Source organism: Hydra vulgaris, chromosome 04, assembly GCF_038396675.1.
Source record: "Hydra vulgaris chromosome 04, alternate assembly HydraT2T_AEP".
NCBI classification, from domain to species: domain Eukaryota; kingdom Metazoa; phylum Cnidaria; class Hydrozoa; order Anthoathecata; family Hydridae; genus Hydra; species Hydra vulgaris.
Genome location: NC_088923.1, coordinates 33,359,035 through 33,375,000, shown reverse-complemented (window position 1 = coordinate 33,375,000; position 15,966 = coordinate 33,359,035). Strand labels below are relative to the sequence as shown.

The 15,966-nt window shown below is 28.7% G+C and overlaps 1 protein-coding gene across 1 annotated transcript in view; it reads left to right on the top strand.

Annotated features, from left to right (window-relative positions):
* The window catches only part of LOC100215633 (NBAS subunit of NRZ tethering complex), a 142,019-nt gene that overhangs the window by 33,228 nt on the left and 92,825 nt on the right, over nt 1-15,966 (top strand). The window contains exons 8-12 of the mRNA XM_065796126.1: nt 5,957-6,014; nt 6,851-6,930; nt 7,145-7,201; nt 11,494-11,639; nt 12,102-12,202. Of these exons, the coding sequence (XP_065652198.1) occupies nt 5,957-6,014; nt 6,851-6,930; nt 7,145-7,201; nt 11,494-11,639; nt 12,102-12,202 (442 nt within the window). The remainder of the gene's footprint in view (nt 1-5,956; nt 6,015-6,850; nt 6,931-7,144; nt 7,202-11,493; nt 11,640-12,101; nt 12,203-15,966) is intronic.

The window sequence follows — 15,966 nt, the reverse complement described above, 5'->3', positions numbered from 1 at the left end:
AGAGGTTCGATATTGTAGATGCGATTGGATGATTCAGTAAAAATTAAATCAAGAAAACTTTTATATTCGCTATCTGAGTTGCAGAATGAAGGAAAATTAACCACTTGAAATATATAGCGATCTTCAAGAGTATGTACAAATCGATGATCTGATAAAGTGGCTACACCTGATGTGTATGCTACGCCTTTGTTCCATGTTAACTTATTAAAATTGAAATCTCTGGCTAAGCACATTCCACTAAACTTTTTATTCTGGAATGCATTGATGCCGAAACTAATGATTTTAACACTGCTTGTTCAAGATTTAAGTGTGCATTGATATCATCATTGTGTTAAGTAGGAGGTCTATACATACACCCTAACAAAATGTTCTCTTCTAATATTACAGTACACCATATTTGTTCAACAGATTTGCAGTTTAACGGATGCATATTCACTTCAAACGAATTAGTTTATCATTTATATAGATTGCAACACCACTTCCACGACCTTCCCTGTGGTTACAGTATAGTTTATAACCATGCATGTGCATTGAGCTGTTGATGTAAGCCCAAGTTTCAGTTATAAAAATAGCATTGTATTTAAAAGTGTATGCCAGAGCTTCAAGCAAAAATAGTTTGTTGTTCAGTGAACAAGCATTTGTGTAGTAACAGTATAAATGATTTGAGTTACTTTCTTGGCTTATATAAGTATTTAATGGCTGGTTTGAATAGCTTTGTGCTGAGGTGGATGGTATATTAGTACACTCGATATTATTGTGTATTGACTGGTTTCGAGCAAGCAATATGGGCTTTTTGCCATTCAACAAATAGGTGTTTTGAACGGCAGTTGATTTCAAGGGTCTTAGATAAATTGATGCAGAGGACCCTATCGCTGCAGATGACAAATCGAAATGGTTACCATTTTTTCCAAGATCTCTGTTTGCCTCTTTCCTCTCAAAGTTAAACTCAGCTTGCTCCGCAATTGTTCGATCAGGTCTGATAAAAATATTCTTGTGTTGCGTTTTGGAAAGATTTGGTGCTGCTGCTAATACCATGTTTCTGGATTCTGCACTGTCGAATTCAACAATAATTGAATTTTGGCTGTTTCTGGTATTAGAGCTGTTTACTGCATCTTTAGTTGGACTAAATTTGGGCTTAATTCTCAGAGTGGATACAATCTTTGCATTAATTTTTAAAGATGATACTATTTCTTTTACTTTTTCGGTTGTTGTGGATTCATCCGCAATCTGGTCTAAAGTATTAAAGGGAAACATGCCTACAAAAATAGCTCCTTTAGCTTTGTTTTCAGTGGCTTTAACATTTGCAGAAATGGCACTAGCAAGAGCTGTGTTAGCTTGTGATCCTGATTTTGCTAAGGTTGCTGAAAAGTTGCTGTATTTTGAAATCTTACTGTTAGTATCGTTTAAACAAACATTGTTTTTCTCGAGGATTTCAAGTTTCAATTTCATTTTATTGATTACAACTTCTTTATCAATGACAATTTGCTCCAGATTGTCAATCTTCTCCATTAGCTCTGTCTTGACTTAGTTAATTGCAAAAGCAATTAGTTCTCACTTTCTTTTCTTGGTTTGATCCAAGAGTCATTTAATCTTGATAGGAGGGCTTCCACACTATATCAGTGGATTACCTCCTGGTCGTGAAATATTAAATTATTAGCTATAGTTAGGCTGGCGCAGATGATTTTTTAAAACACTGTTTCCAGTTTAGGATGTTGAATGCTGGATCTTCTTGACCCAATGCATGGGTTTTCCTTGTGTCTCTGTTTTTATGACTAGGCAACTCATTCTATTATCTCCTAATGAGGGTACAGCTCTAAAACTCAGTTTTATGGTTCTGAGTCCGGCTGGTAGTCAGGTTTCCCGAACTCTATGGTAGCTCTCAGAGAGGCTGATTCCATCAACAGCTGAAAAATATCAAAGTATTAACAGTGCCATGTTGCGCATGGATGGTGTCCCTGTTTGTACTTTTGGTGTGCATTGCGGAGGCCACATTTGGAGCCCTTTGTTACGGCTTAGGGTTTATTAGTAGTAAAGAGGCAATTGCTTGGGCTATTAAACAGTGTTCTGAGTACTATCTATGCTTTGAGTCAAGTTCTTCAATCTAATTTAAAAATGAATAATGTACCAAAAACTATAAAGCACAAAAAACCATCATCATCACCAAGTTCTCTAAACCTATCATTCACTAATAAGACTACGATTAGAAGTAACTTTTCTTCTGTTGAGTCTTATCTCTTGCAAAGTTCACCAGACCTACTTGCTCTTTGTGAGACTAATATGAGTTCAGCTGTCTCATCTTGTGAACTTAGTGTTGGCGGTTATCTTCCTTTACTTTGTAAAGACTCCAATAGTCACATGCTTGGCCTGGGCATTTACATTCGTAAGAATTCACCCATTTGTCGTGAAACTAGATTTGAATCCACAGACTATTCTTTCATGTGTTTTCGTTTAGCACCACTTCACTCTATTGCCTTTCTATTTGTTCTATATCGCTCTCCTTCATCTCAAGACTGCACTCTTTTTGATGTTATTTCTGATCATATTGACCAAGCCCTCTCTCTTTATCCATCAGCTAATATTGTTGTTGTCGGTGACTTAAATGCTCACCACTCTGAATGGCTTGGCTCTAGTGTCAGTGACCCTGCAGGCATTAAAGCCTACAACTTTTATCTTTAACAATCCCTAACTCAAATAGTCAACTTTCCAACTCGCTTTCCTGACAACCCGAATCATTTACCTTTTCTACTCGACTTATGTCTTGTTTCTGATCCTAGTCAGTGCTCAGTTTCTCCACATTCACCCTTAAGTGCTTCTGATCACAGTTTGATCTCTCTAAAACTAATATCTAATTCTTCTTCATCACCTGAATCCCCCTATTATTGTACCTTTTACAACTACAGTAAAGCTGACTGGGATTCTTTCTGTGATTTTCTTTGTGAGGGCCCTTGAGTAGAAATCTTTTGTCTTCCTGTCAACAAATGTGCTCTTACATAACTTCGTGGATTCAGGCTTGCATGGAATCTTTTGTTCCCTCTCACGATTCCTGGTCAAGCCTCACTCTCCTTAATGGTTTTCCTCACACTGTGCTGCTGCGATTGCCAATCGAAACCGTTACTTCCATATTTATCAGCAAAACAATTCTCCAGAAAACAGACATCTGTTTATTACTGTTAGAAACCATTGTACAAAGGTTTCGTCTAACGCCAAAGCCCGCTATTCTCAGGTCATGAAATCTTGCATCTCATCTCAAAAATTAGGCTCTCGTGACTTCTGGAAAATCTTTAATAGTATCAATAATAAGGGCAAATCTTTAATTCCACTTCTCTTGTATGGTTCAGACTTTGTCACCTCACCTCAAACAAAGCTAAATGTTTGCTAAAAACTTTTCATCAATATCATCTCTTGATTCCACTATTTGCGTTCTACCTGATATTGCCAACAAACAGTTTGATCCATTGCTTGACCTTCGTATCACTTCAGCTTCTGTATCTAAAGTGATTTCCTCCCTAGACTCTTCTACAGCTTGTGGCTTGGACAACATACCTGTTGCCTTGCAGAAGTGATTTCCTGAGCTGTTGTCTATACTCTCAAAACTATTCAACAAGTGCTTATCAGAGTCTTGTTTCTAGCCTGCTGGAAAGCGGCATCCGTTATCCCTATTTTCAAAAATTCTGGAGAGCGATCTGATTCGTCTAAATACCGTCCCATTAGTCTTCTTCCTATCATAAGCAAGGTTTTTGAATCTTTAATTAACAAACACTTAATTTCTCATCTTGAGTCTAATAACTTACTTTCTGACCATCAATATGGATTTCGATCTTCTACAGATCTCGTTCTACAGCTGGTTTGCTAACAGTAATAACTGATAAGTTTTATTGTGCATTAGATAAAGGTGGCGAGGTTAAGGCCATCGCTCTTGACATTTCAAAAGCTTTTGATAAAGTTTAACATGCTGGTCTTCTCCATAAGCTTTCTTCTTATGGTGTATCTGGCAACATCTTTAAGATTATTGAACCTTTCCTTTCCAATCGTAGCATAAAAGTTGTCCTCGATGGACAGCCCTCTTCTTCTTATTCTGTAACTTCAGGGGTTCCTCAAGGTTCTATCCTTGGCCCTATACTCTTTTTAATTTACATCAACGATCTTCCAGATATTCTCACATCTACGGTGGCATTGTTTGCTGATGATACTACCATTTATTCTTGTCGTGATAAGAAACCAACACTCTCTGATTGCTTGGAGGGGGCATTTGAGCTTGAAAAGGATCTCACTTCTTCTACAGCATGGGGCTCACAGTGGCTGGTGAACTTCAATACAGATAAAACTCAATTTTTTTCAGGCAATCATTTTGCAATAATTTAGATCTTCCTATATTTATGAATGGTGATGTACTCGATGAGTCATCTACTCTTGATCTTCTAGGATTAACTCTTACTTTTAATCTTTCTTGGAAACCATATATCATATCAGTTGCAAAATTAGCATCTGCTAAGGTTGCATCTCTTTATTGAGCTCATCACTTTTTTACTTCAGATTCTATTTTCTATCTCTATTAATCTTAAATCCGGCCTTGTATGGAATACTGTTGCCATATCTGGGGCGAATCTTTTAACAATGCCATTTCTCTTTTAGACAAGGTGCAAAAATGCATTGTAAACATAGTTGGACCTGCTCTTGCAGCCAACCTTCAATCATTATCACATCGTCATAATGTTGCTTCTCTTTCTCTTTTCTACAAATACTATAATGGGCACTGCTCTAAAGAGCTAGTGTCTCTTGTGCCATCTACTAAAATTCCTTCTCGTGTTACTTATTTGTCTAGTTTTTTTCCTCGAACATCAGCTCTTTGGAATTCGCTTCCTTCATCTTGATTTGCTGATTCATATAATTTGCAATCCTTTAAGTTCTCCATCAATCGTTATCTTGCTCTACAATCTTCATCTTTTCTCTTTCAGTAACTTCCAACTTTAATTAGTAGCTGCTTGCGGCCTTGTTGGAAGCGAAGATGTTTAAAAAAAAAAAAATTAATAAAGCTTATGAACAAAAGTACTTATTACACAGGGACAAAAAAGTTTCAGTGTGTATTTTTTTCCGTATATATATATATATATATATATATATATATATATATATATATATATATATATATATATTTATATATATATATATATATATATATATATACATATATATATATATATATATATATATATATATATATATATATATATATATATATATATATATATATATATATATATATATATATATATATATATATATATAAAATATATATATATACATATAAAATATGTATGTTAACTATATATAAATATAAAATATGTATTATATATATATATAAATTTATATATACTATATATAAATATAAAATATGTATTATATATATATATATATATATATATGTTTATATATACTATATATAAATAAAAAATATGTATTATATATATATATTTATATATGTATATATATATATATATATATATATTGCATTTACATATATATATATATATATATATGTATTAACATATATATACATATATATTTATATATATATATATATATATATATATATATATATATATATATATATATATATATATATATATGTATATATATATATATTTATATATATATATATATATATGTATATATATGTATATATATGTATATATATGTATATATATGTATATATATATATATATATATATATAAATACAATTAAAATTGTTACAGTTAATAATAATTTATTATATAAACTTATTATAGTAATTTATTATCATTGCCATTGTTATTGTTATCATATACATGTTAATTATATGTTGATTGTTAAATATATTTTGTTTGTTATTTATGTGAGTTAAAACATTTAATAAACTTAAATAGTTTTAAAGTTTATTTGAATACAGTAAATGCAATTTTTTTATTCTTTTGGCAGCTATGGTGATGTACATATATTTGATCTTACAGGCACAGAGAAATGTGTATTGCTTCATGTATGTCTTTTTATATTTATATATATATATATATATAAATTTTAAATTATATTATATTAAGTATGTTTAATTTGTAAAAATATTAGTAAATAGCTAAAAAAAATTAAAAAAATAATAATTTAATAATAAATTATAATAAAAGTTTGTAAACAGCTGGAAAAAAAAATTTCATTTGGTTTTTTTTTTTTTTTACAAACTTACATGCTCTCCCATATATTTAGGTTAATTTGAAAAATTTTTCACCAACAACTAAAATATAATAAAGCTTTGAATCTTTTAAAAATAAAAGTGAAATAATTATAATTCAATTTAAACATAAAAATATCATTTTAATCATTGTTTCAAAGATGTTTCTATATTATTATTAAAGTACACACCTATTGAAATATCAAAGTATATGAATTCAAATCATAAAAATAGATAAAAACAGTGATTGCAGTTTTTTATCTCCTTTTATTTATAATTATAACTTTGTAGTTTATTTTTAGCCAAAGAAAAAAATTTCTACTTTTTTCTGCTAATAGCTTTAATTCTAAAAAATTGTTTCAGGTTTTTATTTAAGAATCTCATTTTGAATTTTTTTAAATTTATTTATACACTTCTTGAGTATCTCCTACTGTTTTTTTGCATATTTTAAAATGATCTCAAGTTTTATTAATGCGTAAAATTATGAATAGTAAAAAACAAAAACTTGATAAAAAAAATAATAAAATAAAATAAAAAAAAGATATAACTTGTGTACTATGTTATTTCTATCTACTATGGATTCTATGTTTATCATATTACTTAATTTATTTGCTTTTATTTTTGTTTTATTTTACTTTTTTATAATTTAGAATGGTGGTGCTCATCTCCCTGGTAATCTACGAAATGCTATAAGCTGTTTATTTTTTATACCTTCAGACGAAGAAAAATGGTAGTTAAATATAAAGATCTTTAAATTATTCTAAAAAAAAAAAACATATAGATATGTTTTTTATAATAGAGATCTTGTACTGTTTTGATTTTTAAGTTTATGATTGGTTTAGATTACAAAATTTTATTTTAATTTTTATTTTTAAATTAAAAGAAAAAAAAATTAAATAAACCGTATAATGTTTTTTAAAAAACTCTATTTTCTTGTTTTTTAGGACCGACTTACTGTTTGTCATGAATTATCAAGGGAATTTAAAAGTTTATAACATTAGGTTTGTTTGATTTAGTTAAAAACATTATGAAATATGTATGTATTTATGTATGTATGTATGTATGTATGTATGTATGTATGTATGTATGTATGTATGTATGTATGTATGTATGTATGTATGTCAGGCTTAGACAGCAATGGGGTGTGATCGAACGCTATTGCTGACCACAAAAACTATTTTTTTTGTTGACAACTTGACCACATCTGTTTAGATGTTTTGATTAATTAAACATTTCAGAAATGTGCTGAAAAAGGAAATGCTAAACAGTTTAGCTTAGCATTTTAAAGTCTTTTTTTCAAGTCTGAAAACTATTAATGAAAAAAATTTAAAAAAACTGAAAAAGAAAACAGTTCCTCACTAAAAAGAAAATATATAAGCTTGAAAATAAAACTCAAACTTGAGGCACAATTTACTTTTTGTTACGTTTTTAATTGCAGTTGAAATAAATTACTTTAAAACTTATCTTTTGAAAATTATTTTGTCCCTATTAAAATTATTTTGTCCTTATTAAAATTATTTTGTCCTTATTAAAATTATTTTGTCTTTTGAAATGTTTTATTTAAGTTACATAAAACCCTTTTACAAATACTTCTAATGATTGTTTAATAAATAAAAAAAATTTATTTTTTATTAATAGTTGTTTATTTAAAAAGTGAAATGAAATTATTAAAATAAAATAAAATATAATATTTTAAAATAGTATGACCAATTTTTTTTGAAAAAATCGTGAAAAAGATTTTTTTTTCCAATAATAGCGTAGTCTTTTTGAAATAGTAATTTTTGATCATTTCATTAGTAAGTCAAGTTTAAAAAAAAGCTTTTAAAAAATTCTTTGTAAAAATAGAAACAAAAAAAGAAGAAGAAATAATTCCACTGCAACTGGAACATTTATATAAACTTATTCATAATTTAAAGTATTTAAAAAAATCTTATGGAAAATTTTTAAAAAGACATGGAAAAATAGTTTTATATATTTAAATTAATCATAAAAATTACATGCCTACTAAAAAATGTTTACATATTTAATTTACACAAAATGGGGTTATTTAAATGATCATTATAATTAGTTTTTTATTTTATTTAAAGCTAATGAGGGGGCAATTGTTATGGATAAGTTTCTTAATGGTTAAAAAAATAAAAACCATCAACATTTTTTTTTAACATTTCCACTTTATCAAAATCTTTGCAAACTACTCTTAAACTAGTTAATCATTTCTAATCTATTAGTATATATAATCTAATCTATGCTTATTTTATGTCGTTGTATGTATGTATGTATGTATGTATGTATGTATGCATGTATGTATGTATGTATGTATGTATGTATGTATGTATGTATGTATGTATGTATGTATGTATGTATGTATGTATGTACGTATGTATGTATGCTCATATGTAAATGTGTATATATATGTATGTATGTATGTTAGGGTTATGACATTTTTTGAATCTGTTGTGGCCATACTTCTATAATCTGAGAAATGTTGAGTAATTGATAAAAAACTGGTTTAATGGTAGTCTAGTTGCAATAATCTCCCCCCCCCCCCTTGATAATAATGTGATTTTTCATAGATTACATGAGGATACATAAAGCTTGTTTCCAACCCATTTATGAACAGCCACAAAAATAAATAAAACTAATCGTAAATTATATTTAGTATTTATAAACTACATATCATTGAAGTGGATCAATAAAAGTAATTATTTTCAGCAAGTTAGTTTTAACGCTTCACAGGTCATTTTTTCCAATAAATTTCACATTTGCATGTTCCCATTTTTTTGAATTTTGAAGGTGATTTTCCATCAATTTAACACCTCGTTCAGCAATGATGTTTGTTCTTGGAATATGAACTACACTATCTTCTTTGCTCCAGTGTTTCATAAAACACTTTAAAACAGCTGTACACTTAAATTCAGTCAATGCATCAAGCATATTGTCATATGATTTATCATCAAATAGTTATTTGCTGAACCAAATTTTTTTCCATTGATTTGCAATAAAAGTTGCTGCACTTTCAAGTTCACACCTCCATGTTGGTATAAGAAAATAGGCAAGAAGAACATATAATGCTCCAGAGTTCCATCTAGCACTGTGCAATGGAGGAAGCTTGTGCCACTTAATTTTTGGTAATTTTTTATGATTCTTGAAGTAACTAAAAGCTTCACATAACTCATAAAGGAATTTGAAGTCATCTCGCAATCCCAAGTTTATGTAATGATTAGGCTCAGCTTCATATGTATAATTTTTTTGAAGATTTTCATAATTTTCGGTTAGGTCCTTCACAAATTTATAATCAAAACCAGGACTTGTTGATTTACAATTTATAAAATGATCCAAAAGGTGTTTTAAAAGGAGATCCAGTATATGATGCTGACATCCTAAATATTGTGGTTTAGTAAAGCCTCTGGTTTCCATTTCATTTTGTATTTTTACAACTATACCATTTAATCTTCCTGTGTTTACTGCTGTTGTGTCACATATAATCATTGAAATACATTTCCATGCATCAAAATCATTTAGCAAATTTTTTAAAGCTTCAAAAATATCACTGAATTTTCCACTTTCACATTTAACAATTCCTAAGTTAATTTTCTTTTTCTCATTTTGAAGTATCACAACTTGGTATTCAGTCTTGTTTATTTTCTTTCCATCAAAATGTAGGCAGAATTGTAACAATTTTCTTCATGCTTTCCTCTTGCCTTATAGTTGATCTCCATATTCCTGTCTAACTTGGAGTTTCAATTTCAATACCTTTTTCAAATAACTTTTTACAGATTCTAGCTGATTTATTTGTACTTAAAGATTCAGTTATCACAAGATTAGATGCTAACTTTGTTCTATTATATACTCTCTTTCTTGATTTTTTTGATACCACTGATTCATAATTGTCTTGTGAATTTAAATCTGAACCACTTTCTTCTGATGCAGTTGAACTGCTAACTAGACAATTATTTGCTTTGCTTGTAGAAGTTGTATCTTTTGCATTACAAACTCTGACTTTTGAAGGATGTAATTACACTTGTGTGTTAGTACCAACTGTGACCAACTTCTCCTGAACTTAATAATTGTATGTTATAAAATTTTTTATCTTCCAGACTAAGCCATATGCCCTTAATATTGATGATATCAAAAAGATCTCCAAAAACAGAGCATTCTTCCTTTTTGCCAGACTTTATAAGATACTTGTCATGTTTTTCTATAACCTTTTCAATTTTTCTTCCAACTGATTTTATAGAAATACTTGGAAAGTTGAGTTTGTTCCATAATTTACTTATTTCGACAGCAATTAGCTTTGCTCTTTCTTTTCTGCTTTTTTCAATTGATGCCAGGTAGTTGTAACATCCAATAATAAAAGTTTTTTTTAGCATTCTATTAAATGAATCCAATGGTTTTTCAATAAAGGGTAGACCAATTCTTGATGTTATACGTTTTTCAAACGAAACTAAATTTTTTGTCCATACTCTTGAATATTTGTCAACAACAGTTTTGCTATATTTATTTGACATTAGAAAAATCTAAAATGCATGGATAATTATGTTAGTAATGTTCTATGTTTTAATATTATTTTACTAAAAATACTTTTCTTTAAAAATTTGCTGTATAAATATAAAATTAATTAAAAAAGACATTGAAATGGGTAAAGTCAAAAGAAATGAGCAAAACATAAAACGCATTAGTATTAACTATTTTCTGTATTTGTGTAATATTTCAGTTCAGACCAACATATTACGCAAGCACATAAAATAGTTTTTACTTAGGTGTGTTTTATGTTTTATAGCGAATTTAAAAATCAAGTACTTCCATAATAGTCATAAAAGCAACAATATTTTTATAGCATAACTTAATTGTGGGTGGGTGGGGGACATTTTTAACTATATTCAATATTACTATGAAATTTTAATATTAACTATCAATTTCTCAGTTTTTAAAACTATGGCCAATTAAAACTGTGACAAAAGTTAAAAAAATCATAACCCTAATGTATGTATGTATGTATGTATGTATGTATGTATGTATGTATGTATGTATGTATGTATGTATGTATGTATGTATGTATGTATGTATGTATGTATGTATGTATTTATGTATGTATGTATGTATGCACATATGTAAATATGTACAATAACATTCATTTTTAATTTTGAAACTACAGATTGAAGCATTTTTCATGCAATGCACAATTAGGGGAGGCTGAGAGAACTGCAGTTTCTCCTGAAATTTTAACATTATGCATTTTTAACATCTTAATATATCTTTGAATATTACCGTCATCATAGTTTTATTTTTATAGTGAAGCTGTAAATTATGAGGAAAAGTTTTCTTTTTCATTTACTTCTTATCATCCATATGGGATAGCATCAGCAGTTTATGATCCTAAAGCAAATATTTTGATTGTGGCTGGGTGTTATGGAAAAGAACCCTATGAATCTAACCAAGGTAATTTTAATGAAAAAAAAATTTTCTCTTCAATATTGTTTCTGTTGCCTATTTCTGTTATCTTTTTATTTTATTATATCTCTCTATTCTGTTATATTTATAATTTAAACTATTTGAATCTGCCTGATTTAAGTTCATTTCAACTATTTCTTTTTTTTTTCTTTTTTTTTAAATTTTGTTTTTTGATGTTTCTGATTTTAACCTTAATACATTTCTATAGACTTGATTAATTATGATGAATATCTTTAGTTATTGATTTTTACATAATTATGAGTAAATAATAAAATGAATATGAGATAATTTAGTTATGAGTAACATTAAAAAAAAATAATAATAATAACTAAATTTAATAATTACTGTTTAAATTTGTTATAAATGTTTGCTTATAAACTGCATTTTAACAAATCAACTCAACTCGTTAGAATTTTATTTTGTTGATTTTTTAAAAATTATTTTATATAGGATTATGCTATGGCTCACACTGTGCCATAAGCGTATGGCGATATGTCAGTGATCATCCTTTTCTGACTTTTATAGAAGATAGAGGAAAGGCTTTTACTAAGGTTTTAATTTCTTATTTTAAAATGCATTCAAAATTTTATTTGATAACATTTAATAACTATTTTAAAGTTTTTTGATTTTTATCTATATATGGACCAATTGAACCAAGGTCCAACATGGACCCCCTCAAATTTTGATGAAACTTGCTTGGTTGGTTTATATTAATGAGAAAAGCCACTCCCTAAAATTTCAGTATAAAATCTTGTGTTTGTGGTTCATGAGATATGGTAATTTGAAATTTCTGATTTTTCAAAAAATAAAAACTTCAGTAGCGGAAACATGTTTTGTTCATACTTTGAAGCTCTATATTTTAAAAACAAAATTTCAGAAAACCTTCTAGTTTTTTTTTGTATACAACTCTAGACTTTAGTAAAACTTTGACATTGAATTGTGTCACATTTTTTTAACAACAATGAATGTCACATTTTATTTATAATGGCTCCCTAATAAACCTAAAAAATTGTTTGCAAATATAAAAAGTTGGTTTTTGATGAGTCAATATACAAAATCTGCAATATACAAACAAGTGAAAAACATATTTTTTAGTTACTATAAATGGTAGGCTTCCAAATTTTTAGAAATTTACTGATAAGATACAATTCAGTAAAATATTATGGACTTCTAAAAATGGTTGCAGCTAAAACTTAAGAAAATGTGCCTCCACTTCAAACCCCCGGTAACCTAGGATCAACACTAGTTTTAATAAGATTTTTTTCTACTGATTTAATCATCTTATAATCACTATAATAGACTTATAATCACTATTATAGTGATTTCAGAAAAAAAAAGTAGTGGGTACTCATGTTGAAGATGCAAAACCAGAACACTGAAATTTGCCCAAAATGCATTAAAAGTAATAAAAATAGAGTTATTATTTTACTTTAGTTGGTATTATATATTGTGATACAAAGTATGTATTAGAGATGCCACAAATAGTAATTTAGCCGAATAACGATTATTCGGCTTGACTCTCCGCTGAATAGCTGATTATTTGGCCACCAAATACTTGGTAACACTTAGAAAATTTCACAGTTTCAAAGTTTCAAGTTGTCAGTTTCTAACCTGCATTATTAAAGTAAATACCATATTCACACTACGGCTAATTGTTTTATTTGCATGTTTGGGCTTGTTATTTGTTGACTATTTGTTACATCAAACTTTGTTCTTTATAGGCTGTCTTTCTTACAACTTGTTATGTAAGATATATCTACAATAAGTGTATAGTTCTTATGAACATTTAGTGATAATTACATTGTTTGTGGTTATTATTAATTTTTTTTAATTCTTTTCATTTTTATTTTAACATCTTCACTTCCAACAAGGCTGCAAGCAACCACTATTGGAGTTAAAAGTTACTGGAAGAGAAAAGATGAAATTTATAGAGCAAGATAACAATTGACAGAAGACTTAAAAGATTGCAAATTATATAAATCAAGGAAGAAAGATGAAGCAAGCAAATTCCAAAGAACTGATGTTCAAGGAAAAAAATAAGAGTCTATGGAGCACTTAGAAATAGTCATAGAAAAAGGATGAGACTTAATTGAATGACGAGTAACACAAGAATGAATTTTAGTTGATGGCACAAGAAATGCAAGCTCTTTAGAGCAGTGCCCATTATAGTATTTGTAAAAAAGAGTAAGAGAAGCAACATTACAGCGATTTGATAATGGTTGGAGATCCAACTATGTTTACAATGCATTTTTGAAACTTGTCTAAAAGATAAAGGGCATCATTAGAAGATCCGCCCCAGATAAGGCAACAGTATTCCATACAAGGACGGATTTGAGATTTATAGAGATAGCAAATAGAATCCGAAGTAAGAAAGTGTCAAGCTCGATAAAAAGATGCAACATTAGCAGATGCTAATTTTGCAATGGATTTGATATACGCTTTCCAAGAAAGATCAGAAGTTAATCTTAGAAGATGAAGGGTAGATGACTCATCGAGTACATTACCGTTCATAAATATAAGAAGTTCAAAATTATTGTGATAATGATTGGTTGAAAAAAATTGGTTTTTTTCTGAATTAAAGTTCACCAGCCACTGTGAGCCCCATGCTGTTGCAGTGAGATTCTTTTCAAGCTCAAATGCTTCCTCCAAGCATTCAGAGAGTGTTGGCTTCTTATCAAGACAAGAATAAATGGTAGTATCATCAGAGAACAATGCCACCTTAGATGTGAGGATATCTGTAAGATTGTTAATGTAAATTAAAAAGAGTATAGGGCCAAGAATTGAGGAACCCCTGAAGTTAACTTAGTTTCTCCGTGCAGCGGCCTTGCTCGGCAAGGTTCGTGTTTCGGAGTTAAAGAGTTGAGAGAGGGTTGCACCACGAATAACAACTAAAAAATAAAAATACAAAAAAAAAAAGAAAAAAAAAGAGTAGCCTCCTTGAGTGAATAATCTAAAAAAAAAAAGAAAAAAAAAGTTACTTGAATTATTTATAATTACTACGCTAAATTATTTACACTGGTTATTGTTTTTATTCCTAGTTCTTTTGCACAGTAGGTACTTTAATTACTCTAAGTTTAAGTACTCTTTTTTGTTTTTAACTACAACTTCTCTGAAAAGCCATCTTCAAAATAAGCATTCTAAGCAATATGCTAAGTTAGCTGAAGCTCTGCCGGCAAGAGGGAACAAAAAATGGAGGTTCTCTCCCTTTTACCGACTCTAAGACACCAGTAGTATGTTAAAATAGTATGTTAAAAAAGAAACAGTTAACTCTTAAAGAGACATTTAAAAAGAAATTGTGTTTTGGATAATAATGATCCAAAATCAATAAAATATTATTACTTAATTGGAAAAATGATTGCCTTAGACAACAAACCATTATCACTTGTTGAACAAGCTGGCTTCAACAAGCTTATGGAACAAGCAGTACTGCAATACAAAATACCTTGTTGCACCTAAATGACTGAGAAAATTATTTAATAGAATTAAACTCGTTTTAAGTAAAAAATATTTGTGATTAATAGAATCTTATATATATAATATACTTTTTATTTGATTAATCTGTTTAATGTATTATTTATAGTAATATATAGTAGTATAATCTACATCTAAAGTGATTTTTTTCATGTTTCAGTATTTGGTATTTGGCCGAATAGTTTGCAATATTCAAATTAGTTGCCGAATATACTGAATACTGAATAGTTGCTAAATATTCATGGCATCTCTAGTATGTATAAATTTAAAATTATATCATAATCAGTACTAGAAATAAGTCTTAAATTAAGCCTGAGTTAAACTTGGTTTTTAAATAGCACTAGCTTCTCCCTGCCCCTTTCTCCCTGTCCATTCCTCCCTGTCCATTCATTTTTTAACAATTTTTAGCACATTTTTGCCCTGAACTTAAAAAAAAATTGTAATTAAGCACTTCTCTTTACACGATGTGTTTCGTTTTATGTCTGATGCATGAAGTGTCTTTATACAGAAACAAAGAATTTAACATATATATTTAAAGGCTGTGATGTAAAAGACCAGCAAGTTATTAAGTGTTCAATTTATTTCTTTATTTTACATATAAAATTTCTGATTTTTTATTTATTTGGTTGTGTCAAAACTTATGGAAACTTAGTTTCAAAATTTGCATTTAAATAAATCTTTTTATATAGTAATTTAAAATAAATGGCAAGTGCATCTTTAGATCTAACTCAATGCTGCATTGGAAAAGCATTAAATAAAGATTGGCATGAAGTAAAATTTACCAAAAATAAAAAAATCGGTTTTGAATAAAAAGGTTTTGAGGAATTAACAGAAAAAGATCAAG